Source organism: Penicillium oxalicum, chromosome V (assembly GCF_001723175.1).
Source record: "Penicillium oxalicum strain HP7-1 chromosome V, whole genome shotgun sequence".
In the NCBI taxonomy this organism is placed as follows: domain Eukaryota; kingdom Fungi; phylum Ascomycota; class Eurotiomycetes; order Eurotiales; family Aspergillaceae; genus Penicillium; species Penicillium oxalicum.
The window spans coordinates 3513083-3540977 of NC_064654.1; the positions used below are offsets into that span (position 1 = coordinate 3513083).

General features: G+C 51.7%; 7 protein-coding genes across 7 annotated transcripts; 3 read left to right on the plus strand and 4 right to left on the minus strand.

Annotated features, from left to right (window-relative positions):
* Positions 1–98: 98 nt before the first annotated feature.
* On the minus strand, positions 99–1209 carry POX_e07233 (uncharacterized protein; the record flags this gene model as incomplete). The annotated part of the gene is made up of 2 exons (XM_050116040.1): positions 99–606; positions 668–1209. 2 exons carry the CDS (start codon positions 1207–1209, stop codon positions 99–101), a joined length of 1050 nt encoding a protein of 349 aa, XP_049968500.1.
* A 633-nt stretch (positions 1210–1842) lies between these two features.
* Positions 1843–2699, minus strand: POX_e07234 (uncharacterized protein; the record flags this gene model as incomplete). Its single annotated transcript, XM_050116041.1, has 4 exons — positions 1843–2205; positions 2259–2426; positions 2492–2591; positions 2671–2699. 4 exons carry the CDS (start codon positions 2697–2699, stop codon positions 1843–1845), a joined length of 660 nt encoding a protein of 219 aa, XP_049968501.1.
* Positions 2700–3471: 772 nt separating this feature from the next.
* POX_e07235 (H(+)/Cl(-) exchange transporter 3) lies at positions 3472–6357 on the minus strand (the record flags this gene model as incomplete). The annotated part of the gene is made up of 6 exons (XM_050116042.1): positions 3472–4941; positions 5003–5209; positions 5264–5416; positions 5467–5570; positions 5647–6173; positions 6230–6357. 6 exons carry the CDS (start codon positions 6355–6357, stop codon positions 3472–3474), a joined length of 2589 nt encoding a protein of 862 aa, XP_049968502.1.
* A 451-nt stretch (positions 6358–6808) lies between these two features.
* POX_e07236 (Midasin) lies at positions 6809–19557 on the plus strand (the record flags this gene model as incomplete). Its single annotated transcript, XM_050116043.1, has 2 exons — positions 6809–13185; positions 13233–19557. The coding sequence occupies 2 exons, from the start codon at positions 6809–6811 to the stop codon at positions 19555–19557; spliced, it is 12702 nt and encodes a 4233-aa protein (XP_049968503.1).
* Positions 19558–19588: 31 nt separating this feature from the next.
* Positions 19589–21586, plus strand: POX_e07237 (uncharacterized protein; the record flags this gene model as incomplete). The annotated part of the gene is made up of 1 exon (XM_050116044.1): positions 19589–21586. One exon carries the CDS (start codon positions 19589–19591, stop codon positions 21584–21586), a length of 1998 nt encoding a protein of 665 aa, XP_049968504.1.
* Positions 21587–22000: 414 nt separating this feature from the next.
* On the minus strand, positions 22001–23230 carry POX_e07238 (uncharacterized protein; the record flags this gene model as incomplete). The annotated part of the gene is made up of 1 exon (XM_050116045.1): positions 22001–23230. The coding sequence occupies one exon, from the start codon at positions 23228–23230 to the stop codon at positions 22001–22003; it is 1230 nt and encodes a 409-aa protein (XP_049968505.1).
* A 2053-nt stretch (positions 23231–25283) lies between these two features.
* Positions 25284–26979, plus strand: POX_e07239 (cAMP-dependent protein kinase type 2; the record flags this gene model as incomplete). The annotated part of the gene is made up of 4 exons (XM_050116046.1): positions 25284–25967; positions 26173–26426; positions 26506–26880; positions 26952–26979. The coding sequence occupies 4 exons, from the start codon at positions 25284–25286 to the stop codon at positions 26977–26979; spliced, it is 1341 nt and encodes a 446-aa protein (XP_049968506.1).
* Between the last annotated feature and the right edge of the window lie 916 nt (positions 26980–27895).

The following is a 27895-nucleotide window of genomic DNA, read 5'->3' on the forward strand; positions in this document are numbered from 1 at the left end:
ACCCCCCTATGATTGATATAAATGCAGCCATTACCCATGAGCCCAAATGCGCCCTAACATTTAGTTTTTTCCCCAAATCACACGAATCCCTGAAGAACTCATCGGCGCTTGAACCCTGTTGCGCCGCCTGCTGTCCTTCGTAGACCATTCACATGCGCTGTACTTTTTTGCTGCTTCAACCATCCCTCTCTTGTGCCCCGTCCACTCTTGGAGGCCTTGGGGGGGAGCGCGGGCTTGGAACTTTGTTTGACAGCCGGTGCGTCCAGAACCCGGATCGTGACATCGCCCACTTGGAGGTCCTTTGGGGGCTTCTCGGTCTTCTCCAAGAACCGTAGCTTATTCGATTTCTTGGGGATTGCAAAGCCGAAGTTATCGGCAGGCGGCGTTGGGGGACGGGCAACTGGCTCGGCATTCAGAATATCATCCGGAAGCAATGCAGGGAGGGCGCGGCGTCGCGCATCTTCGGTGTTGTCTCCCAGCAAGGTCGTGGTACTTTCGGATAAAAGATCTTCGCTGGAGGCTGTGACTTCGGTTGGCTTGGCCTTGGCTTGCAACTTGCGAGTCTCATCAAGCTTCCGTCGCTTATCCTTTCGCAGTTGATCCTCCCTGGAGTAAGATGTGAGTTTACGTGGCTAAGCATGGGGTTCAGAGGGGACGCTGGACATACTGTTGCTTCGCTTTCTCTTGCTTTTTGGCTTGCTCTTTGATTTTCAATAGCGCGGTTGCATTATCAAATGCCTCCGGTGCATCGTCGTCGCTGTCGCTGTCGCTGTCGTCATCATCCCGACTCGCTTGTGCCGAAGCCAGCTCCGGTTGCGTGGCTGAGTTTGATAGTTGTGGCTCTTCGCTTCCGAATCGGAAATGATTCTTTGTGTCTGCGTGCTTGTCGTCCTCGCTCAGCTCATTTGATATTTCGCTCGCGCTATCATCGGTGCTGTCGTTCTCCAACTCCCGGGCATTCCTCTTTCTACGCTTGCTCTGCTTATCGTCCGTCTTTTCTGTAGGTGCCGGCTGAGCCTTGCGCTTTCCCTGCTGAGGCATGCCGTTCGATTTCGAGTTTTCCTTCTTCTGGGAAGGGACAGTCCCTTTCCTAGTCGCAGCGACCATGGCGGGCGCGTTTGCGGAAGCAGTAGTTGGAGTGTTGAGTGCGTCTTCGGATTCTTGTCGCGTGAAGAGACCTTTAGCTGCAGTGACAAAATTCGAGAACATAGAATCTGCAGGAAGCTTTGCAGGCAAGCAATTGTCGCGTCAGAATAATGGGTTCATGCGCAAAATTCGAGTGGTCGATGGCTGGATCATGATGTGCCAAACCCAAAAAAAATCGCTCGGCCTTAAAATTTCCCGGCTATCTCCACAAGTTCTTGGCACGGCTCATTGAGCCTAGTTGATCTATGCATTGGAGTCAGTAGTGCCCCCATTACTCCTTATGAGTCCCAAGAGTTCTCGAATGGATACAGCTTCAGAGCTCCTGTGTGTGTCTCTACTTACAGAACTCTTGGGTTGTTTTTTTTTGGCATTCCGTGACGCAAAGCCTGTTTCATTTTCATGACGCCGACAACAACGTAGTCTCGTAGTGTCCCGCGCCATCTTCTCCCGCCGGCTACACAAGCAGACTAAAGAATTTGCGCCACTTAGAAGTTTCTCACCTCAAGACACTCCATGCGAGGCAAGAAAAAAAAAGGAGAAATTTTTCTCATACCTGGAGTTTGATATTATTCTCATGTTTAGAAAATTGAGTCCCAGCCCGTAGCCCAGCGCCAAACAATGCAACCCGATGCTGTCCCAAGACCTAAAACTTTTGCCCGAACGCCATGTATGTACACATGTGAATGCAATCGAAATTCAGAGATCCCCACGCATGGCAGCAGCTGCATGATCTCGCTCGGACATTTCCTCCTCGGTGTTGCCCAAGTCGTCATCGTCGATGTCGCTGAGGTCGTCATTGAACTTGTGCCACTCGTCTTGGTCCCCGCCGCCCACGGCCCACATACTCTCTCGAAGACGTTTGTTTCGTTCCCGATCCTCTTCGATTCTTTGCTCGATTTGCCTCTTGTCCAAACGCATGTCAGACGGTTTGACGTGACGGGGGCTCCTGCTACCTGACAGAGCACCATCTCCGCTGCGCGATAATTCACTGTTGTCAAGATCGTACTGCTCACTGTTGACATCGCGATCTCTGAGCGCTGCCTCGATCTCGGACACACTCTCTGCACAGACAGCACCCCTTTGAGCCGCAGGTTTTCGAGTACATGACGAACATGCTTGACATTGGCTGCCCCAGACCCGTCGGGCGGTACCACCGCATCTACCACTCGAAGGATATCACGTTGCATCATTCGGACATAAGGTAGATGGTTTTCTTTCGTGGCCATGTCGCAGAATTGTTCGATAAAGGACATTATGTTTGCTCGATTGTTCATATTGTTCTACAAGATCGTTCCATTAGATATGGATCCCCGCGCAGGAATGCAAGGGCACTGATTCATCTTACCCGCTCCAACTGCTCCAGAATACACGAATGGAGGTCTTCATCCCAGTCACGGTGCTTAAGCGCATATTGAGCGGCTTTCTGAGAGGAAGTCACCGATGCGCTGAGATGTTGAAGTTGCTGGGTGAAGCCATGCGCATGTCAAATGGATTCAAATGGATCCACCATTTTGACAGTCGGACCGAATATGGTGACGGTCTGGATTGGGCATTGAAAGCAGTCTTGGAGGAAACGATTTATGGGTGGGTTCCCTTAACACAGTCAGTTTGGACGTTGATCTGCGGCGGTGATAGAGGCGGTGGTCAAGCTTGAGGGCAAAGCGGTCAAGCTCTCTCAAAATTTAGGTCAAAGCGCCGAAGCCAAAAAAAGATTCAAGACATCAATTGCATATTCATAATTGTAAAGAGATCAGTATTACACTCTATTTAAACCCTAGGGTATGGGACAGGCCCAAAGGTATAATGTCAAGCAAAATTATGTTGCTTTCGTTGCGCCGTCATTGGTGCTGAGTGTGAAGCTCACGTCTGGTGGACCATAAATATACCATTGAGTATTCATTCTGTTAGCAACAGTAACTGTGCGTACATGAATTTTTACCCAGGCTCCGAGCACGAGTCTAGGTACCTGATTCTAGACGAGAAAGGACACTGCGACAGGACCCGCCCGACACCAGTAATATGGAAACACGACCAACACCTACCTAAATCAATCTTAGGAATTGTCCACCAGCCGCCCGAGTCCTGGGCATCTCAATTCATCATATCAATCAGGCTCCAGTTGGTTAGAGGCCGACCTCATCTCCAGAACGCGAGAGAAATGGCTAACTAGGTAAGATAGGGATGTATTATGGATCCAGCTGCATATTTGCTCTAAGTTGTATCTCTACACTAGGTACCTTGGCTTGGAAATTGTACAACGTAGTACAAGGCAATGAAACACCGACTAAATAGATTCCAATGCAGATAGCCTTTGCCTGGGAGAGATCATATTGAGTTCTGTCCCACCGAGTCACTCAAACTACTTCTTTCCTGACCCTGAAGCAGACCAACTTCCTCAGCCTCGCGGCTGTCCTGGAATTCTTCCTCACGCAGAGCTTCTTGACGGCGAAATTCAACCCCATTGAGTACAGACCAGACATCTTTCTTGGTCAACAGGCCCTGTAGAACCCCTTTGTTGGCAAAAAGAACGTATCGCAAACCCAGCCGCTGAAACATGCGTAGAACGATCAGGAAGCTAATATTGCTGTTGAGAGTGATTGGGGTCTGATCCATCCAGGGACGAAGGTCCAAAGTTTCAATGGGGTCTGCGAACGGCTGATGAATGAAGAACACCTGCGTGTCATCTGCGAGATTTCGATTTCCAGGAGAGGCAGAGTGATTCAAAGCAAAGGAAAGCTCGTTCCGCCGGATATATCCAAGAAGGACCGGAGTGGAGGATTCAGTGATGACGGGGAACCCACGATAAGTGGTGTTCGCCACGAGAGTGCGAAGCGAGCCTATCGTGTGCCCAGTGGCGGTGATCACAGCCAAATCGTCGAAATGAGTCATCACCCGCCGTGCGTAGACGTCTGGTGGAGTACTGTCGTCACGGTGGTCAAGGAAAGGATATTCATTCAGTTGAATCCAAGATTCATAAATGCCACGCTTTCCAAAGATATCGCCGCACCATTTGGACAACATGACGGCAATCATGATGGGAATGACATAGGTGAGGGCACCAGTCAATTCGAACATGATAACAACAATTGAAAGTGTCATGCGTGTGGCACCACCTAGAGCAGATGCTGCACCAATAATGGCATATAAACCTGGAGTCACACAGGGTATGTCGGGCTCACATCGGGCGAATAAGAAGATCTTTGGATAGGCCTCTTGCCACATTCGGACGAGTATTCCAAGTGCGCGGCCGTATAATGCACCAATTGCCACTGAAGGTAAGATGATACCAGCGGGTATATCAAGACCAAAAGTGACCGAAGCAAGCAGAAAAGCAAGAGCGGCAGCGAGGAGCAGCATAGTAACCACACCGAAAGCCCCTGCCCCAGTGACGCAGAGTCCGAAGCGATCATAGGTCTCGCTCGTGCATTCTGCGAAAAGAGCCTGGACCAGCTCCGAATTTTGAGCCCTCATGAAATGATTCGGAAAGTTGATCAAAGCCGTTATGAGGGATATGACCACAACCTCTACAATGGGTCGCGAGGCAGACCGGGATCGACGCCACCGGGTGATCTTGGTATTGACCCGGATGAGGAACGCGCCAAAAAGCCCGCCGATGATACCAAGAATAATGAATGGTATGACTTCAAAGCGATGCCAGCCTCGAGTGTATGTCACTTGATACAAGACGATCTTTCCTGTGCGAAACGGGTTGACTGCTTGCAAAGTAACCGCAGCCACCATAGCACAAACAAAGCTTTGCCACATTGTTTTGTCCGGAAAGTAATAAGACAATTGCTACGTCGGATTAGTGGGCCACGTTTATTTCGAAGACTTAGAAATCAGGGGAAGTACTCACCTCGAGGCTGAAGAGAACACCACCTATGGGAGCACCAAAGGCAACAGAAATCCCCGCCGCAGCCGCAGCAGAGAGGATCTCGCGTTTTCTTGCTTCATTTCCAGCGAGACTGTCAAATGGCCGCATCATGATGTTGGCACAACAACATGCAACATGTACTAGTGGACCCTCTTTCCCGAGCCAAAGACCGGACGAAACCGCCAAGCACTAAATAGGGAGATTAGCCAACTGAGCACGCACCAAAATGATTTTGAGACGTACTAGCCCGAGAGACTTGATCACCAGCGTCCATGGGCCCATGAAGTGGCGGATCACCGTTCCTCCAAGGATAGTTTTGATCTCTGGAATGCCGCTGTGCCGGGCATAGATCGCAAATTTGCGGACCAAGATACATGCACATAGGGCAAAAGCGACCTTTGGCTAGTCAGTTTTCGAGACTCAGCCCACAACAATGGTGAACTCACTGAGAAACCGATATAGAAGATGTACGCAGTAATGTACGCGCCCGCACTCGAAGAAACGGTCAGCGCTGAACTCCACGGCGTCCAGTCCATACATTTGGAGTAGTCTACCACATTTTTTAGGGAATGACGTTAGTCTCGAGAGCAACGAGAGGGCTGCTTTGGGCTGTCATGTATGCTCACCATCTAAGCCCCAACAACAGAAACTTCTGTTCAAGTAGAATTTCCCACCTCCACTGCCACTTCGACAGTACCCAATCTTGAGATCCCCCAACCAATCCGTCGTGATGTCAATCGCCCCCGCAAGAAGCCCGACTGCGATCCCGGTCGCAATCAAGACAAGCCAAACATTGCTCGCTTCGAAGAATCGTCTCAGATACCCCACAATGCCCTGGCCAGTTGAGTATAGTAGTCGTTTCCGTTGGCGTTCCTTCGTGTACTCGTATATCCAATCGATAGCAGTAAAATCGTCATAGCCAACTCGCCGACCAGGGCCTTCGACGTACCAGTCTCGAGGACCACCGTCTTTCATACTTGCATCTCCATTGGGGCCGATTGGTTCTTGAGACTGTAAAGGCGAGGAGTCTCCATCGCTCGAATCGCGTGTTCTATGGAAGGAGAAGACGTTGCTCGAACCGCCAGCGGTATTTGAGAGCAAACCAGACAGGCTGAAACGAGATGGCTTCTTCTGTTTTCGCTTAAAGGAGATGCTATGATCAGAGCCGTGTCAGCGCATGGCCAGGAGTCGAAGAATCAACGCACGTACGGCTCAAACCCATCGGCGTCTTCGTTCTGAGTTTGAGATCGCGGGTTACTCGATCCTTGCTCTGAAAGCGCTGAATCTGTCTCGTAAGTCTGATCCTCACGGCTCAGGGCTCGACCCATCAACGACATTGTGAATAGTCCTCAATACTGCATCAAGCGCAGACATCATCTGAATGAACACGAATTCGCGATGACCGTGTCGCTGCAGGCAACTTGTCCTATCGGCGGCCTCGTTATCGGAGCTGTCGCAGCTTGGCATTCGAGGGTGCCCGCTCCGGGCGGCGCCAGCCCTGTCCGCCCGCTCATCGAGAGGCTGCTCAGCCAGGCAAAGCTGACCAGCTGTCAGTAACGTAACGTCCGGAGTACGTTTGTTGTAAACTTCGTACTGAAAGGGTGGGGCCCCCCCTTGGCTGCCTCAGTCACCCAGTTCATGCCGCCCACAGCCAGGCGGTGACCGAGGTATCATCTCAGTGGGGCTGGGACCTTCGGCGGCAGAAAAAAAAAGTCGCGGAGAGTTTCTGTCTTCATTTCGTATTTCTATTCTCATTCCAAAGAGATCCTCTTTGCGGCCGGGCTCAGAATGAATGGAAGGCCCGTCTATGAGAGGACTCTTACAGAGTCGGAGCTGCTCGAGCAGCTCCCGAACGAGCTGGCCGGTTTGATTCAGTCAGCCTCGGAGACTCAACAACTTCATGCGCTCGCTCTTAGCGCACTTCACAGTCAATTCACAGAGAGCGTGTTCCAGCTCTACGAGCCACTGATCGTTGAGCTTGGAGCACGATGGATTCGACCAGATACTGGAGCCGATCCAATTGATGTTTTGGCGGCATTCGCCCGGATTTTACCAATCGCGGCATACCTTCTTCCATTCGCAAGCCAGCATGCCTCCTCGCAAAGTGGCAGCTTATCTGCCCTCTCGGGCTCCAAGGAATTGACACTGCGGCAGTTGGGCTCGGAAGAAATTCGCAAGATACTTCTTGCACTCTTCCGACTCATGTCATTCGATCTGGAAACGTTCGCCAAAGTCGTGTCACCGATTCAACTACAATCACTATTTCCCCACGAAGACCGCGTCATCCGATACCTTGCGATCCGATGCTTCGCTCTCTACATGCATGCCGCCGATGCTGCAACTGAGAAGATGCTGCACATCAATACCGGCGTCGAGCCCATCGAGGGCCACTGGGAAGGCATTACAATCGACTATCGTCTTCTAGGTTTGTGGGAAGAGCGGCGATGGGAGACCCTGGAAGATCACAAGCGACTCAAATCCACCACGTCACTGGAAAGTGAAGAAATGGCATTGGTTGATGGCATGAAAAATGCTCTTACGGCCAGGTCTGCCAATGTCTGCGGTATCTTAGTGCCTCGGATGAAAGATGCGGAGGCCTTTGAGTCGTCAGTCGTCAAGACCCCGACAACAACGGCGAACATTCGTCGAATTGCGCGATCACTCCTTGAAACCAAGCCTATTCTACTCGTTGGCCTGCCCAACTCCGGCAAAACGTCGTTGATCAATGATATTGCTGGCAACATGGGCCAGGCTGATACGATGATCACTCTACATCTGAACGAGCAAACGGACGCTAAAAGCTTGCTTGGGATGTACGCGACGTCATCTGCGACCGGGTCCTTCTCTTGGCAGCCTGGAGTGCTCACAAAGGCCGCAAGAGAAGGTCGATGGGTACTCATCGAAGACCTGGATCGCGCGCCATCAGAAGTCCTTGGTCTCATTCTTCCCATCATCGAGCGAGGAGAGCTCACGATTGCAAGTCGGAGAGAGCGAATTAAATGTGCAGAGGGTTTCAAGATCATTGCCACAATGAAGTCATCCTACAACATGACCGGCGAGGAGATTGCGCCGAGCTCGTCGATGCTCGGTAGTCGCTTGTGGCAGAGAGTACACGTCCAGTCTTTGTCAATAGATGAGATGAAAGATGTAATCTTGCAAAAGTTCCCTCTGCTGGAGTCGCGCGTGCCAACAATTATGGAAGTTTACAGAAGGGTCTGTTCAGCTTTCCACGGAAGCTTAGCAATCAAAGGCTCGCAGGGGCGAACCCCCGGCTTTCGTGACTTGATCAAACTCTGCAATCGATTGCATCGCCGGCTCCAACTTATCGGCGCGAAGACCGGCTTCGAAGCCGCACCCGAGAGCATCGAGGATGAGATCTTACTTGATGTCGTGGACGTGTTTCTCAAGTATCTCCCTGAAAAGTCAATGCAAAGCTCGCTGGCTGGTGTAGTCGCAGAGGCACTTCATATATCGCCTCAGCGTGCGCGATTCTGCCTAGAAGAGCGTGCTCCAACCTACCACGATAAAAGCAGCTCTCTGGTACTCGGACGGGAGGTTCTGCAAAAAATCAAAGTGCCGAGTGGTGCAGCACAACGTCTCGCCGCTGCTGCTTCTAGATTTGCTTCCACGAGATCGGCACTCTCGATTATGGAACAAGTCGCCGCCTCTGTGCAGATGGCAGAGCCTGTTCTGCTTGTTGGTGAGACTGGTATTGGAAAGACCACAGTGATCCAACAGCTAGCGACACTGATGCGCCAGAAGCTAACTGTCGTCAATCTCTCCCAGCAATCGGAGAGCACGGATCTCCTGGGAGGCTTCAAGCCTGTGAGCATTCGTACCATGGCAGTGCCGATGCTTGATGAGTTCACGCAGTTGTTCGAATTGACATTCTCTGCCAAGAAGAATCAGAAGTTCCTTGCCTCAGTTTCCAGAAGTGTTGCCTCGGGGAACTGGGTTCGTCTGGTCAATCTTTGGCATGAGGCTGTCCGTTTAGCGAATGGAGTCTTCAACCCAGCACGCAAGGCCAATGCTGATGACGACGAGCAGCAACCGGCCAAAAAGCGTAAGCTTGACTCACCAAAATACCAGCAGTTACGACAACGCTGGGAGAGTTTCGAGTCTCAGCTTTCAGACTTTGAGGCTCAGGTCTCTCAAGGTGATGCCAAGTTCGCTTTTGCCTTCGTACAGGGAAAGATTGTCAGGGCTTTGAGGAACGGCGAATGGGTCCTCTTGGACGAGATCAACCTTGCATCCCCCGACACTCTTGAGAACATCGCCAGTCTCTTGAATCATGGTAGTGAAGGCTCACCGTCCGTTCTCCTTTCTGAGGCTGGAGATGTAGAGCGTGTTTTTGGTCATTCCGATTTTCGCATTTTTGGTGCCATGAACCCTGCCACAGATGCCGGGAAACGTGATTTACCACCCGGCTTACGATCGCGCTTCACCGAATTCTACGTTCACTCCCCTGATACCGAGCTGGATGATCTGCTAGCTCTGATCGACAAATATCTCGGCAACTTGACAATCGGAGACCAGAGAGCCGTGTCTGATCTTGCACAACTTTATCTGGAGACCAAGAAGCTCAGCAACAGCAACAAGCTAACAGATGGAGCTGGGCAGCGGCCGCACTTCAGCATTCGAACCCTTGTTCGAGCCTTAATCTATGTCATTGACCATGCCCACGTGTACGGGTTGAGGCGAGCCATATATGAAGGCTTCAGCATGAGTTTCCTCACTGTCCTCAGTTTGGAATCAGAGCAATCCTTATCACCTCTGCTGGAGAAATACATCTTCGAAAATGCCAAAAATGCGAAATCGCTCCTTGGTCGCACACCTCGTGCTCCAGACGATGGTCTTGACTACGTTCAATTCAAGCATTATTGGATGCGACGTGGACCCATGACACCAGAAGAGCAGCCGCACTATATCATCACTCCGTTCATTGAGAAAAATCTCAAGAATCTCGTCAGGGCTAGCTCGACGCGTCGTTTCCCAGTCTTGCTGCAGGGTCCTACATCAGCAGGAAAAACAAGTATGATCGAGTACTTAGCGAAGGTCTCCGGCAACAAGTTTGTTCGTATTAACAACCACGAACACACGGATTTGCAGGAATACCTAGGCTCATATATATCGTCAGACGACGGCAGTCTCCGATACCAGGAGGGTGTCCTCGTGGAGGCGCTGAGAAACGGGTATTGGATTGTTCTGGATGAATTGAACTTGGCCCCATCTGATGTTCTTGAAGCGCTCAATCGTCTTCTCGACGACAATCGTGAGCTTTTCATTCCAGAGACTCAGGAGGTCGTCCATCCGCACCCGAACTTCATGCTTTTTGCTACACAAAATCCTGCTGGTCTTTATGGGGGCAGAAAAGTACTTTCACGTGCATTTCGGAACCGCTTCCTTGAGCTCCATTTTGATGATATTCCTGAGAGTGAACTGGAATTCATTCTCAAAGAGCGGTCTCAAATCGCGCCATCTTTCTGCAGCCGTATTGTCTCGGTTTACCGCAGACTTTCATTACTTCGTCAATCAAATCGACTGTTCGAGCAGAAGAACAGTTTCGCTACTCTCCGTGACCTTTTCCGCTGGGCTCTTCGCGATGCTGACGACCGTGAGCAGCTAGCTGTTAATGGTTATATGCTTCTCGCTGAGCGTGTACGTAACCCACAGGAGAAAGCCGCAGTGAAGAGTGTCATTGAGGAAGTGATGAAAGTAAAATTGGACGATGATTTGCTTTACAGCGAGAATCAATTGAGGCTTAGTATACCGGAGGCCGCTGAACTACCCTCCGGCATCGTCTGGACCAAAGCAATGCGTCGCCTGTTCGTCCTCGTCTCTCGGGCTCTCAAGAACAACGAACCGATTCTTCTTGTTGGCGAGACTGGATGTGGCAAAACGCAGCTCTGTCAAGCTGTGGCTGAGGCTTTTAAACGCGAGCTCTTCATCGTCAACGCTCACGTTAATCTGGAGACGGGAGACTTGATAGGTGCCCAGAGACCTATTCGAAACCGTGCAGCGATTGAAAAGCAGGTGCTGGAAGACTTGCAGCATCTTTTCCATGGACAGGAAGTTGCAGGTCTATCACTAGAGCAATTGAAGCATGAATTTTTCTCGCTTGACGGTCAGAGGAAGCAGGAAATGGACCAAAGCGTCGTGTATCGCATTGAGAAAAACCTGATTCGATGCAACGCTCTCTTTGAGTGGTCTGACGGCAGCCTAATTACGGCCATGAGAACTGGTCAATTTTTCCTGCTGGATGAGATCTCACTCGCTGATGACTCCGTCCTCGAGCGACTAAACAGTGTACTGGAACCTGCCAGGTCGATTCTCTTGGCGGAAAAAGGTCCAATTGACTCGATGGTAGTGGCTCATGCAGGGTTTCAATTCATGTCTACCATGAACCCCGGTGGCGACTATGGTAAGCGGGAACTCTCAGCTGCCTTGCGAAACCGCATGACAGAAATCTGGGCTCCTCAACTCTCCGAAGATGAGGATATATTGCCGATTCTTCAAATGCGACTCACTTTGAAGGATGAGAAGATTGCAAGGTCGATGCTTCTTTTCGCTAAATGGTTCAAAATCACCTTCCAGAATGCAACTAACACATCACTCTCTTTGCGCGATCTTCTTGCTTGGGTTGATTTCGTGAATACTTGCGAGAACCAAGACGTTCAGTTTGCTGTGGTTCAAGGTGCTGCGATGGTTTTCGTTGATACACTCGGTGCCAATCCAGCTGCCATGCTTGCAGTCTCCTTGAGTAATCTGGATGAGAACCGTCAAAAGTGTCTCGAGAAAGTGGGCGAGCTGTTCAGTGTGGATGCCTCGAAGATCTACTGGCAAAATTCGACCGTTTCTCTCGATTCTGGCCACTTGAAGATTGGTCCTTTCTCGTTACCTGTTGTCGGTGATGCGAACCCTGATCCACAATTTACCATGGATGCACCGACCACAGTAGCGAATTCGGTCAGAATTGCTCGTGGTCTGCAGTCCTCTAAGCCTATCCTTATGGAAGGTAGCCCGGGTGTTGGAAAAACAACGCTGGTCACTGCTTTAGCGAAAGCTCTTGGAAAGCCACTTACGCGAATCAATCTCTCCGAGCAAACAGACCTGACGGACCTTTTTGGTTCTGATGTTCCTGTTGAAGGTGGGGATGTTGGACAATTCACATGGCGTGACGCCCCATTCTTGCGAGCAATGCAACGCGGTGACTGGGTTCTTCTTGATGAAATGAACCTGGCCTCACAGTCGGTTCTTGAAGGTCTGAATTCTTGTCTGGATCATCGGCAGCAGGTCTACATCGCTGAGCTGGACCAGACTTTCAAGCGCCACCCTGACTTTGTACTTTTCGCGGCCCAGAACCCCCACCATCAAGGTGGTGGAAGAAAGGGCCTTCCCGCATCTTTCGTGAACCGGTTCACTGTTGTATACGCGGACAGCTTCACCGATGCAGACCTGAAGAAGATTTGCGCCAAGCTCTTCCCCGGAAGCCCTCAGTCCCAAACCGAGAAACTCGTTGATTTCATCTCTTCTTTGAACAAGGCGATAGTGACAGAACGCAGGCTCGGCGCTGTAGGGGGCCCATGGGAAGTCAACCTCCGTGATATTCAGCGTTGGCTGCAATTAGCCGACCGTGGCGATTTGCAGATTTCCACCAGGCACTTCCTAGACGTTGTGATCAGCCAGAGGTTCAGAACCCTGGAAGACCGGACGCAAGTATCTCAAATCTATGACCGGATATTCAGTGCCCCCGAGGCTGACGAGAAGAGTTACTTCCATAACTTGACTCCTGATTACATGCAAGTGGGCCTGGGTATATTGAACAGAGATCCTCTCTTGCAACGTTCCTTTGGGCCGAATGTGAGAGTCTTACCACGAGATCTCCAAATTTTGGAGTCCCTCATCTTGTGTATTGACAACAGTTGGCCCAGCATCCTTGTTGGACCCGCCGGCTGCGGCAAGACAACATTGATCAAAAAGCTGGCTGCGATCAATGGTGCAAGTCTCGAGGAGCTCGCTCTGAGCGCAGATACCGACACTATGGATTTGATTGGAGGATTTGAGCAAATTGATCACAGGAGAGAGATATCATCCTTGGTACATGACGTTCAAGTCTTTCTACAAAGGCAGGTCATTGAATCTTTCTCCTCTGCAGCAGTTTCTGAGTCTGTAGCGTTGGCGCTGCAAGTTTGCCAACACTTCCAGCTGCAAGAGCTGCCGCTGGAGACCGTCTTGTCATCGCTGGCCTCTTTATGCCAGTCTTTCCCCGATTCGACTCTCGAGGGTTTCCACAAGCGGGCACAAGATCTGTGCATGCTATGGAAAATTCCGACAAGATGAAAGTGGGATTCGAGTGGACGGAAGGTGTTCTAACAAGAGCTGTTCAGAACGGATCGTGGGTCATCCTCGACAACGCCAACCTTTGCAATCCATCAGTCTTGGATCGGCTGAATTCGTTGACTGAACCAAATGGCATGCTCATTCTGAACGAACAGCGAACGGAGGATGGATCTGCAAGAGTGATCACTCCCCATCCCGCATTCCGTCTCTTCATGACCATGGATCCTCGACATGGCGAACTATCTCGCGCTATGCGTAACCGTTGCACTGAAATTTGTTTCATGGCAAATCAGCAGCTTGAATTAACCCCAAGTTTGACTCCTTCATATACATGCGAGTCTTCATTATACAGACTACGTCATGTCTGGAAGTCCACGAAGACACTGGCATCCACGTCCTCAGCGACACGCGAAGAAGATTTCTTGGAAATTTGTTTCGATCACCTCTCTCCAGCAGACATCAATTATCTGGGTGGCTCTTCTCACATATTCTTGCCAAATTCGACTGGACCTGATTTGAAGGAGCGCGTATCGGACAATCTTCAACGCTATGTCTCATTGGTCCAAGAGAATGAGAATTGGAAGCCCCAAGATGTTCTGAATGAGCAAGTATCCATGTCAGGTGCTCTACTTGCCATCAAAGGTAGACGGCAGCCTGTTCACCCTCTTATCAACGAGCCCTTGCTGTCTGTTATTGGAGGTAGACGCTACCGCGCAAAGGTTATAGTTCTAGCATACTTGCAGGAGTTCAAGTTGGAGCTATATCGTCTAAAGAAGCGCCTGGTACAGTCGAATGAGTCTGCAAATCAACACAAGCCAAGCCAGATGACACGATTGGAGAGATCCCTGGCCTCTGACAGAATACCCTCGCTTATGAAAGACTCGACCCAGCCTGTTGGGAGCTTCTTGTCCGATTGTGGGCAGGCTCTATATGATTATATCAATGCGTTCGGCGAGGAGAGTCTTGAGTCTTCTGAATTCGTGTCTGCCCTACGAATGGTCTTCAGCCTGTGCTATGACATCTATAGAATCACCAACCTGAGTCAACTTAACGAAGGCGAATTCCAGGTGTATTTGCAGATTGGAAGAACCGTCTGCGCATCCCTCGGAGATTCATCACCCACACTTCAGCCCCTGGGGAGAGCTTTGGCAAACGCACTCTCCCGTTTCCAAGCAGGATGGGCACTCACAACTGGTCTCAGCATGCAGAAAATGTGGGATGCATGGAGACAAGTGACGCCAGCCTCCCCGGATCAGCTGGCGTTACTGATTGATTTGGAAAACACCGTGGCGCATTTTACAGACTTGGCATTGCAGACCCGAGTCGAAGTTTCCCAGCTAAGCGCTGTTTGGAATTCACTAATGAACGCGCACAAGTTCATTTTACAGGATGGCGCTGATGGCGATCTGCTACTCAATGAGATCAAGCAGACAGTCACACAGCTTAATCAAGCTGTGCGTCGTTCTAACGCAACTCAGCAACCTTACTTCTCCAAAGAATTCGAGGCGCTTTGCCAGTACCACGACATTGAGGCTATTCACTCAAAGCAATTTGTGCAATCAGTTGTACCATTGCTTGCGGGTCGCCGCGCACGCTCCCTAGATGCTTCAATTTCTCATAGTCGGGTTCCAGAGATGCTCAACAGACTTGCGTTATTCTCGGGCGCAGGAGTCAAATCCAGCGGAGCATTAGCTATTGGAGGTGTTCTTTCACTGTCTCTCTTGGAGCGATTGACTTCTGTCAATGGAACGACCTTGGGTCAAATGGATCTGCTTCAAGCAGAAACGAAGGCGCTTTCTGAGGCCATCACCTTGAGCACTGGGCATGTTGGAACTGAACAAGCTCGGGTTCTCAGTCGTGCCATTGCAGCTCTCACAGCTGAGCTTGTTTCCTGCCACAGCGAGTTCTTTGACTCTACCTCTGTCGGGCAACTTCTTTCGACTCTGAAGCAACTGGAACGAGGGCATTCTGACGAAAACTGGAACTATCCGTCCGTGGTTACAGATTCTACCTTGCCTCCAAATCACTACTTTGTTAGCTTTGCGCAGGTCGCCCTCCCTGCCCTTGTCTCCTCCTTGATTAAGTCGATCACAAGCGACCAGGCTGTCCGCGTCACTGGGCGTGCAGCTGTGCAGCTGGCGGTCATTCTCCTTCGTCTTTTCGTGCCAGACAAGGCATTTGATCCCTCACTTGACCTCGTCGTCCAAAGACAACGATATCAACGACGACTGGACGAGTTCACTAGCAAGTCAAACGCTATTCTCGCATTTGAGCACAACTTCTCTGGAGAGTCATCCAACCTTCGTTCGAATTTGTTGAAAGAAGAGATCCAGCAACTTGGCTCTGCCCCGCCTCCTTCGTCCGTGACTCGTCCGGAGAAATCTGAGCTCAGCCTTTTGCATGGCGAATTCCTGAACCTTATAAACTCTGTTGTGAAACGAAGCCCGGAAAAGATGGTTGAGTCGTCAGACATGATCGCTGAGTCGCGGGAAACGATCCAACTGCTCCGTGACAATATCGCCCAGCTATGCAGTCGCCTCAGCACAAACTATCGATCTTACGATGATATTACTGTCCCGATTGTTCGGTTCCTTCAGCTCCTCGATCTCGGTCTCTTCGTGGCTTCAAGTGAAGACACACAACCAAGCACGGTACAGGATATTCAACCTCTAAGCGAACGCACGCCATTCATGGGAGGCTACCAGCATCCAGTTCTTTCGTCCAGTGTTGTTGCTCCCTCGCACAGCCAGGGAAATGCGGTAGAAATGCGGCTGCACGAATTGACTGCCCTGTGGACAGCAAAAGATGCTGATTCGAGTATTATTCACGTGAAATCCTTCCGTGACTCTCTCCGTCGCATCTTTTCCGATTTCCACTACCTGTGGAAGACACAATTAAAAGAGGATCAAGAGAAAGAGGCCGAAAAAAACGAGCTTTACCGATATCGCGGTTCGTGGGAAGACGAAGAAGAGGTCAACGACGCTGAGCTACACCAGCTGTTCCCAACTTACGACGACGGTCAGATAGAAGCCGCGGTCAATGATCGCATTGACCCCCGGGCGATTGCCGTACGTATCTCAGCTCTCCACGCGAAGATTGTTAACGCTCAGCGCTCTGGCGACGCACTTCCTCAATTCGTGAAAGAGTCTGGCCAACTTCTTGGCTCCATGTGGTCGTCAAGTCAAACTTCTTTCTCGCCTGTGTCACCGCAGAGTCACCTTCCTGCTGTCTTACTTCTTTTGGAAGACGTCATGAACACCGGATCTGAGATGAAAACAAAGAAGAATTACAACTTCTACACAGACCCTAATTTGGCGGAAGCTAGAAAGCTGGTCGATCTGACGCTCTCAGTTCAATCTCGCTTCGCACAGATTCAGATTGCATGGCCCGAACACGCCGTGCTGCAAGAAGTCATCAATTGTTGTTCAGAGATTCTTCAATTCAAGCACACAGAGCCTGTCGCCAAATTTTTGACAAAGCTTGAGAAGCTCCATTCCTACGTTCACGAATGGCAGCTGGTTGCCAGCAGAGAATATTCGGCCGCGGCCCTGTACGATGAAATCACGGCTACCACCGTTGGCTGGCGACGACTTGAGTTAACGACATGGGCAAAGCTCCTTGATCTTGAAAAGGAGCGCTGCAATGAAGATGTGAGCTCGTGGTGGTTCGTGGCTTACGAAGCGCTCCTAGCTGTGCCTCTCCAGATGGCTGAGAATGGCGAGAAAGAGATGGGTGCGCACATCCAAGGCGTCATCTTCACCTTGGAACAATTTTTCCAATCCACATCCCTTGGTCAGTTCGCCCGCCGTCTGCAGCTTGTCTCGGACTTCCAGTCCCTCCTGGTCGCATTTACGCGCGACTACGACTGTCTCACGCCCCTGGTTACTGCGCTGGCAAACTTTCTCTCTCACTACCGACCGTTCGAGCCGTCGGTTGAGAAAATCCTTCATGACAAACGAGCGGTTCTTGAAAAGGATATCAAGGAGCAAATCCAGTTGGCCAGCTGGAAAGATACAAACATTGTTGCCCTCAAGGAAAGTGCCCGAAGATCGCATGTCAAGTTGTTCAAACTTGTTCGCAAGTATCGTGAGGCTCTTGCTCAGCCCATTCAGGCAGTGCTCGAACAAGGACTGCCCGATCTCACCGAGGTGCATGGTAGCCAGTCACCAACTCAGGCGACTCTTGCGCCTGTACTGCTCACAGATGTCCTGCCTGCCTGCCAGTCCCAACAAGGAATCTGGTCTTCCAGAGCTCTCCGGTTCCAGAATCCGGATGGCACCGCTCGTAACATGACGAACCTCTATTCGTCTATTCCAACCGAGTTTGATATTGCCAAGGACCTCGACGACTTCACTGTTTCTATCATTGAAAACATCAATGAATTCAAATCCGCAACGCCCAAGACGTTGACAGAGGAGAACAAGGATGACGTGCAACACCTCAAGGTTCAAAAACGCCGTCTCTTTGCGGATACTTTGAAGCGCCTCTTTGAAATGGGAGTCAAGCGTAATGCGGGTACCAGTCTGATTGAAGCTCAGCTATCCTTGTCGCAAGTGCTTTCCACGAGCTCCGCCTTTGACCTCGTCAATGTCACCAAGGGCCATGGACAGCTTCAGAGCGCCGACTCTTATTTCCACAGGTTGCTTGATCTTTTGCCTCGTGCTCGTCTGGCCTCGCGAAACTACTCTGATGAGCTCAGCAATGTCGAAGTTTCCCGCAGCATGGGCTCTATCGAGTACCTGTTGTTCATCATTCGACGTCAAAGAGGCGTGCTTTCGCCAGCATTGTCAGACTTGAGCGAGTTGGGTTCAACTTTAGATAAGGCAAGACAATTGTGGACTGTTGGCTCCGGCAAGCTGATCAAGGATGGTGATGCTGGCGGTGATGAGACGCTGGGCTTGACTCGGCTTATTGCTTGGCTCAGCCCAATTCTTGGCCTGGCTCTACAGATCATTGAGGTGCATTCTCGCTTCTCCGGCATTTCTGTGACATCACTTTCACAGGAGCTGAAGGCCAAAAAAGCTGCCCTTGACGATTTGTGTCTCGCGTTGAGGTCCCAGCCCTCACTGCCTGCCGGAATTGCTTCTTCAGGTCAGAAAGAACTTGTGCAACGTGCCAGACAGCTTCTTTCACAGTTGGGGCATGACATTCAAACCTGGGTCAGCGATCGTCCTGATTTGTCCTTTGCGTTGGAGCAGATCCGCCCGTGGATCAAGAGCGAGCATGTACCTACAGCTGGACAGATTGGAGCAGGAAGCGTGCCCATCGAGCGCTTTGACGCATCTCTCATGTCTGCCGTCGACAAAATGCTGGTGGGTCTGCAACAACTCAAGGATGTTCCCAACGGACTTACTTTCGACGGCCTCATGTCACGGAGTGACGAGTTCTTCTCACGCGCATCAAAAGCACTTCATCTGAAGGAAATCACGGGATCACTGGCTGGAGTCCTCGACCGTCTGCAGAATTTGCAAGACGAGTCCTCCAGTGCCCTTCCCCTGGCAGCAGCTCTTGTGGCAAGCATTCTGCCCATTGCTACTCAATTCTACGAGATTTGTCAAGACCTTACTCTCCGATTTACCTCCGTCCACCGTGAGATATGCAAGACATCTTACGTCTTGACCAAGACTTTCACGCAGGTGGCATCGGAAGGGTTCTGCAGCCCTGCCGAAGCATCTCAGGATGAAGGTAAAGAAGGCAAAATGGAGAGTGGAACCGGTCTCGGTGACGGTGAAGGTGCGGAGGATATCAGCAAGGATGTTGGAGATGATGAAGACCTGTCTGAACTGGCACAGCAAGCTCAGAAGGAAGACGCCGAGAAAGATGAGATGGAGGATTCTGCCGAGGCTGTCAATATGGATCAAGAAGAGCTCGAAGGTGAAACGGGCGATCACAAGGAGGAGGAAGGCGAAGACGAGGACAAGGGCGATGAAGATGATGAGAACGAGGATGATATTGATGAGGAGGTTGGAAGTGTCGACGGCCTTGACTCGGGAGCTGTAGATGAGAAGCTATGGGACGGTGCCAATGATGAACAGCAGAAGGAGACGGAGAACGAGGAAGGGAAGGGCCAGGCTGAAGACGATCAGCAGACCGCGGCCCAGGAACAGAAGAAAGATGGCGAAGAAGGTCCCAAGGGTGAAGAAGGAGAGGAGGACGAGGACGAGGAGGAGGACGAGGAGGAGGAAGGAAGCCCCTGACGACGAGGGCGAAGCTATTGGTCGTGAAGACATGGATGTCACAGACCCGCAAGCTAAGGAGCAAGAAACCTTAGAACTCCCAGAGGAAATGCAGCTGGATGGTGACGACCAAGGCGAAGGCGACGAGGGAGAGGATGATGATGGCATGGACGACCTCTCAGACATGGGGCCTCTGCCAGAGGAGGAACAAAATGAAAAGCAGCAAGCCGATGGGGATGAGGATGAGGATGAGGATATGGATATGAATGCCGATGAACAAGCAGTCGGTGACGATGAGGAGATGGGAGAGGAAGGCGAAGAGACAAACGAAGGCGAGGGTCAAGAGGAGGAGAACGAGGCGGGAGGTGACGAGGCGGAAGATCCTGAGCAGGAAGAGTTCCTCACCCAGCGGGATGAGAATGAAGCAGCCGGCGACGAAGTTGCCCCAAGTGACGCTGTGAACGGTGGACTCGCTGCTGATCAAGATCAGAACGAAAACAAAGGAGCTTCGGGTGATGCGCAGCAGGAAAGCGGTTCGACCGACCCAACTGCCAATGCTGAGCAACAGACAGGCGCGGCCAAGGATAGTGAGGAAAGCAAACGCAGTCGCGATGCTGGCGGTGCCGAGGACTCAGCACCCAATGAGCCTCAGATGCAAGCCTTCAAGAAACTCGGCGATATCCTCGAGCAGTGGCATCGTCGGCAGAAGGAAGTTCTCAACCCGTCTCAGGAAGAAGAGGAATCTCAACCTCTTCCCCAAGATACCGACATGGCAGACGCAGACTTTGAGCATCTCAAGGATGACGACGATGTGGCCGACACTCAGGCCCTTGGCCAAGCCAATGACGATCAGGCTCAAGGTCTCGATCAGAACAAGGGTGTTGAATCCGAGAACCAACCGGGGGAGAGAGACGCCTTGCCTGACATTACAGACGATATGCAGGAGACCTTGGAGAATCAGCTGCAGGACGAAATGCAAATCGACCGTGAAGCTCCTCCCCGGGATGGCGAGTCTGCCGGTGCATTCATCCCCGGTGATCGCCCATCAGGCAATTCCACGGACGGAGCTCTTGGCACTGAGGATATCAACGAGGAATTGGACGAGGTCGACTCGCAACTCGCGGCCATTCATCTTTCATCCTCTCTCCCGCCTCTCACCCCAGAGTCTGAAGCCCGACGGCTCTGGTCTCACTACGAGAATGCCACCAATGATCTCTCGTTGTCCCTCACCGAACAACTTCGTCTGATTCTGGCTCCCACGATGGCCACCAAACTCCGCGGCGACTTCCGTACCGGAAAGCGTCTCAACATCAAGCGCATCATTCCCTACATTGCTTCTCAGTACAAGCGGGACAAGATCTGGATGCGTCGATCGATCCCTTCCAAACGGAACTACCAGATCATGCTGGCTGTCGATGACAGCAAGTCGATGCTTGAGAGCGGCTCCGGTCAGCTTGCCTTTGAGACCCTCGCACTCGTGGCCAAGAGTCTATCCATGTTGGAGGCGGGTGATCTCTGCGTGCTGGGCTTCGGTAACGAAGACCACGTCCGTGTCGCGCACGAGTTTGGCAAACCGTTCTCATCCGAAGCCGGCTCCCAGGTCTTCCAGCACTTCAGTTATCAGCAGACCGGAACGAATGTGCGGAAACTCATCGCCGATTCCATCGCTCTCTTCCGCGAAGCCCGATGGAAGCGATCCCCCGGCTCGGGCTCGGCTGATCTGTGGCAACTTCAGCTCATCATCTCGGATGGTATCTGTGAGGACCACGATACCATTCGCCGTTTGGTGCGACAAGCTCTTGAAGAGCGCATCATGATCGTGTTCATCATCGTGGATGCCGTCAAGGGTAGCTCGATCCTTGATCTCTCCCAGGCCAGCTTCGAAGCGGACCCGAATTCGGGGGGTGAGATGAAGTTGCGGATGAAGCGTTATCTCGAAAATTTCCCGTTCCCTTACTACTTGGTGGTTCGGGATGTTCGAGAATTGCCATCCGTCCTGGCCACTGCGCTGAAGCAGTGGTTTGCCGAGGTGGTTGACGTGTCTTCATGATTTGATTGACGAGAAGAAAAAGATGGGGGAAGAAGAAAAAAAAAAGAAAGGGAGACCATGCAAACCGCATATGATTGTGTTGACATTTCATGTTTGTTTACTCGGCGTTTATGTATCTAGATGGCGTTTTGGATGTTTTTTTTTCGTTACGTGTTTTTTTTTTGTGTATCATGAAGTCAATTTTTTTTTTACATTGAGACATTGAGACAAATTACTATATTTGATCGTCCACCGCACTTTTAATCGTCTTTCTTCAACTGCATTTGACAATCGTTCAAACTTTAGTATGACGCACTGATAGGGAGAGATGAATGTACAATGCCGCTATTGTAACAAGTCAAATACGCAAATGATGCAATTCCATTCCATCGACGCAGTCTGAAAAGGTGTGACCAAGCTCCTCCATCTCCCACCTCACCATCCATACTTCGACCCCGCTTCCTTCTTGTTCCTCCTCCCCGTGGCAAAGCTCTCCTCCAACGCATCCTTCTGACTACTAGCGGCATTGACCAGTTGCTGCAAGGTATGCTTGCCGGGAGCAATGGCCCGGACGGGATTATGTTGGGTGGCAGCCAGTTCGGCCTCGCTGATGGCCTGGTTGGAGGCGTATTCTTTGTCGGTATTGAAGGTGAGGATGCGAGAGTCTGCGGATGGCGCATTGCGGCCGAAGAGTTGTCGCCGCTCTGCTTTGGACAGGTTGAGATCATTGGCGATGGTGTCTAGGGATGATGAGACGGAGGCATTGCTGGGGTAATATGTTGATTCTGTGGGCCGGACGTCTGACGCCAGAGCAGGATCTTCCGAGTATGATGTGGAGGAGATCTCGTGCTCGGTTTCGGTCGTGTACACTAGCGGCTCATAGTTGCCTGTTGTGGTTGAGATGGCCGGTATGGTCTCGGTGGCGGCTCGGTCTTCCGAGGAAGATAGCGAGAAGAGGCTGACCTTTGGTTGTTTTGGTGGTGCTGATGCCGGAGCCGCTGCCGGTGCAACTTGTGTGGATGTTTCGACCGTCCGATCCACCGGGTTGGATATCGTCGTGGTCGTTGAGGTCGGTGGGGTTGATGCGGAGGCGGTCATGGCCACCGAGGGCTTCTTTTTCTTCTGGTTTCGCGCAACTGACAATGGCCGGAACATCATCGGGTTTCCTTGCAGTTTGATTTCACCCGCCTCGGTCTTTTGGGGTTGCGGCTTGGGTTCCGTGAGAGACGGTGCTTCGTTGCTCGTGGGCCCAGGATTGGACTCCTGGGCCAAAGTGTTCCGCATCTCCGCATCGGCCGTCCGATCAAATCCAGGCTCGGCGCCTGTCTTCAGACTGAAGATTTTGCGCGTTGAAGGAGTCGAGGCTTTCTTCTCGGCCAGGCGTTTCGGCGCCGGCAAGAAAGAGTTGAAGCCAGAGAAAGCGCTTCCTCCTCCACCTCCTCCGAGTTTAGTCCTCTTCCGCGCAGGACCCTCCTCTCCCGCATCGGTCGCCGTCGGTTCGGGTTTGAGGTCTGGCAGGGCGACGCGGATTTTGCGCGGGTTGCCACGATCGACGTGGAAATCTGGGACCGTGTCGGACTTTTTGGGCTTTTCGGCTGGGGCTGCTGGCGTGGTGTCGAGTTCCACGTCGGATGTTTCTGAATCTGAGTAGGCTACAAGTGCCATTGTGGATTTGGATCCAAGGAAGAGGGGAGGTGGAGGCGGTCAAATTGTTGTTGTTGTTTTTTCAACGGGAGAAGACTGTTGTAGAGTCCGATCGGTTTACAAGGTTACAAGACCATTTTCATGTCTTGGCGTGTCTGGTGGTGGAACTCTTATCGGGGGAAGCTTCTCCTGATGAGCTTATCAGGTACAACTGCGGGCCTTGCGAATCAGGCATTGGTCATCCATGGGGGCTCGGGGAGGGACAGCCTGAGGAATCGGGACGAAATCCCACCCGCTTGGAGAGCATCGCCGATGGCGGGCAGTTACCCACAACTCCGTGGTGTTCGTCGACTCGGAGACTATAGTACTCTCAACCTGACTCGGAGTCGTGACTCGAGGCTGCGTAACAGCTTACAATGGGCACACGGTCTTGAAAGAGCTTGGGCTACTCGTGCACCAACGGCATCAGATCCTCATTAAGTTGACCTCTCTCCCTCTTTTTATTTTCTCTCTCTCTCTCTCTCTCTCTCTCTCTCTCTCTCTCTCTCTCTCTCTCTCTCTCTCTCTCTCTCTCTCTCTCTATCTGTCTCTCTCCCTCTCCTTTTTACTTTCTTTCTTTCTGTATCTGGTGGTGCAGTTCGACCATTCAATTGCTGGACGGTGGTTAGTAGTGTATGCATCATCACCACGGAAGCCCTTTTCCCCCCTGGCCTGTTCGCAGCGAGTCGTTGGGCGAGGTGGGATTGGCGTTGGGAGGGGTTTCCCTCTTGTAACGTCATCGGCGTCATCCGGTTTCTCCAGCGTCTCCGAGTGGAGTCCCACGGCGTGGTGGACTGCCGCTCCCTTGTTGTCTCCCCTTGTTGTCCCCCGTTCGTCGTGGCCTGTCCATGGCGGAAATCAGAGCTACGGGAGGAGACCTGAACGAAACGAGATGATGAGATGATGAGCGGTAGCCTCATGATTACATGATGACGACCTCGGGATGACCAGAGGCACGTACCGAGATGAGAGTGACTGGGAGGTCCTGGCAGTTCTTGGGCCTGGTGTCTGTTGCAGTGTATGTCGTATGGTAATCATGTAAACTACAGTCTGCCGTTGTACAGTTGTATACAGTTGTATACATTCTTACAGTAGCCGTACATCCAATCCACACTGCCGAGTGAAGATGTTGACAGTGACGGCACGTTCGGCTTGATCAAAGGATGCGGCGTCCTGCTGGCCTGTCGAGTGAGGACCGGTTCAAGACGATCCGCAACGTTGATTCTTTGCATCGAGGGTTGAGTGTTGACCATCGGGGATGTATCCTCGTAGTCGGGCCGATCTTTCCTGGCGACCAGATGAATCACTGGTCAAGTCTATCGAGGACTCCAGAGTACCCAACATACTTTCGAGAGTCCAGTGACCCCTCCAGGGTCCCGTGGAAGTGAATCCGGACTCCAGTCTCGTCGAGAACCGCCAGATCCAATGCGTCATCTGGTCCGCCCCTCTTCTCTCTTCCTCTTCCACCATCACCACAACCTCAACCTTGCCTTTGCCTTCTGGTCCGTCGATCTCCGTTCTCAGAGTCAATTCCTCCCTCCCCCCCGACCAATTCAATTCCCGTCCAGGAAAAAAGAAAAATCTAAAAACTTCCAGGCTGGTCGTATACTGCACTACGACCACTGTACAAGTGCATCTCTGCAGTGACGGCAGTGTATCAGACTGCATACCATCACCTCTCTCTCTCTCCAGTCTCTCTCTCATCCATCCGTCCTCGCAAGTCATTGCAGTCATCCCCCCGTGGTCCCAGACTCTCCAATCCACCCAAATTCAGTTGTCCACAGGTTCTATCCACCTTATCCACTGATTGACCTCCCCCCCCTCCCGGTTCGGCCCCCCCTTCAAAGTCCTTTTCCAAAGCTTCCCTTTCGTGCTCCAGTGCCATATCCCACCCTGTGACCCCTCCTCCAAAGTCTCTCTCCGTTCTGCCCGCCCGCCTTCCCTTCCCCCCCCCCCCCCCCTCCCTCCCCCCCTCCACCCTCCAGCCTTCTCCAAAGTCTATGGCCTTTGCCTTTTCTTCTTCCCGCTGTCCTCCATGCCAAGCTTAGGAGGTCTCTTGAAGAAGCGGCGAACGAAGGACTCTCAAACCCTCGCGTCCGAAATCCCCGGTGCGGCTGACGCGCATTCGAACCACGCCTCCCATCCTCAGCCCTCTCACGATTCTTCCGAAGGCGCCTCCATGCAATCCGCCGGGAGCGCACAGGCGTCTCCCCACCACTCCACCAATGCGGCGAGCATTAACAATATTATAAACAATCCCGCACATGCCACCAATGCCAGTCAACCGCAGGGCCAGGGCCAGCCCCAATCGCAATCGCAGACTCCGACCCAGGCCCAGTCGCAGGTCCAGTCGCAGTCGCAGCAGCAGCAGCAGCAGCACCAAGCCGGTCAACAGAGACCGGAGCGCACCACCAAGGGCAAGTACTCCCAAGAGGACTTCCTGCTCCAGCGTACACTGGGGACGGGTAGCTTTGGTCGAGTGCATCTGGTGCAGTCGAAACACAACCATCGCTTCTATGCGATGAAGGTGCTCAAAAAGGCCCAGGTGGTCAAAATGAAGCAGATTGAGCACACCAACGACGAGCGCCGCATGCTCAACCGCGTGCGACATCCATTCCTCGTCACCCTGTGGGGGACCTGGCAAGATTCCCGAAATCTCTACATGGTGATGGACTTTGTCGAGGGTGGGGAGCTCTTTAGCTTGCTTCGCAAGTCACAGGTATGTCCAATCCCCTTGTGAAAATAGATCTATATCTGTAAAACCACCCCCCCTCCCCCTGAGCTACAGCTCTCGCCCTCCCATCCCCTCCTATCGATGACGCAAGCCCCTCCGGGACCCAGAATACCTCGTCTCTCCGCATGCGCATGCGCATAGATCTGTCACACATTGCTGACCTCGGAATTCTTTTCCTTCCTGCCTACAGCGGTTCCCCAATCCCGTGGCCAAGTTTTATGCCGCCGAAGTCACGCTGGCCTTGGAGTATCTGCACGCTCATCAGATTATCTACCGTGATCTCAAACCGGAGAATCTGTTGCTGGACCGCCATGGTCATCTGAAGATTACCGATTTCGGGTTCGCCAAGGAAGTGCCCGACATTACGTGGACGCTGTGCGGAACACCAGACTACCTGGCGCCCGAGGTGGTCTCCTCCAAGGGATATAATAAGTCTGTGGACTGGTATGAATCCCGGCAGCATCGCTCCTCACCACTTATTCCGAATTCCCCTCACTCGTCCACTCACTAACGATTGATCCAGGTGGTCACTGGGAATTCTGATCTTTGAAATGCTGTGTGGATTCACTCCCTTCTGGGACAGCGGATCCCCTGTCAAGATCTACGAAAACATTCTGCGCGGCAAAGTCAAGTACCCGCCCTATCTGCACGACGACGCCGTGGATCTGTTGTCGCAGCTGATCACGGCTGATCTGACCAAGCGTCTGGGAAACTTGCACGGTGGCCCAGCCGACGTGAAGAACCACGCATGGTTCGCAGAGGTCACCTGGGACCGGCTGGCGCGCAAGGACATTGACGCTCCTTATATTCCGCCCATTCGAGGCGGACAGGGTGATGCCAGTCAATATGACAAGTATCCCGAAGAGACGGAACACTATGGTGCGACTGGGGAAGATGCGTACGTTTTGAAAAAAAAGAAAAGGCGGGCTCCCGTCATTTGATCCGATTCAAATACTAACATATCACCAGATACGGTCACCTGTTCCCCGACTTCTAAAGGGGCCCTGTATAATTTATGACGAGACGAGACCAACTCGTGCGATGAGTGCAATGTCTGGACTTTGCACCGGGGAAACGCCGGTGTGGCTGTCCCGGAAGAACGGTAACAATTGTATTAGTGTCTTTTACAACCAAAAAAAACGAGGACGAGAAAAGAGATCGAACACAATCTACTCAGCTTCAATTCAAGGCATGGGCCTGGGAATGCCTCTTTTTTTTTCTTTCTCAAGACTCTCGTGTCAGATATTCTGCGTGCATCCTTCTTGTCGGATTTGCTGCCCGGTTCCAGGCGCTCGGATCCAATGAGACAGATCTTGGTTCTAGTGCTATAAGTGTACTCACCCACCACCGACACCTCCTCCTTCTCCTTCTCTCCGCATAAGACTGGTTGGTCAATACAAAGTGCAATCGCAGCTGCAGGACCGAAGCTGTGGTAGCAGGTGAACATAGGCTTGAGACGGGAACAATGCCATTCGAAATCGTACATTTAGTGCAGCCTCAGGGAACATGTTCCGTGAGAAAAAGGGCAAGAAAAGCTCAGAGGTAATCTTCTCGTCCTCAGACGAGACAGCTCACTTATTGGCAGAATAAGCTCAGTGTGTCACTTGTCACTATGGCGGCCTGGGTGCACAATCCTCCCAACGATGTAGATTGGATTGACGAACCCCCAATGAACTTGAGGTCGTCATCATTTCACGGAAAGGTTGTACATATTAAGTGAATAAAGAGTGGGGCCCGAATGGATCTGTTGCTTAATGTGGTGCGGTAGCAATTATTGAGCCCCGCTTTTAAGGTTAGGGCAGGAGACTAGGAATGGGTAAAAGGTATTGCTATCGGCCTATCTATTGGTATCATTTACTTTCACGCAATTCCAGAGATGATGGCGAGATGAGTGAAGGATTATGTTACATACA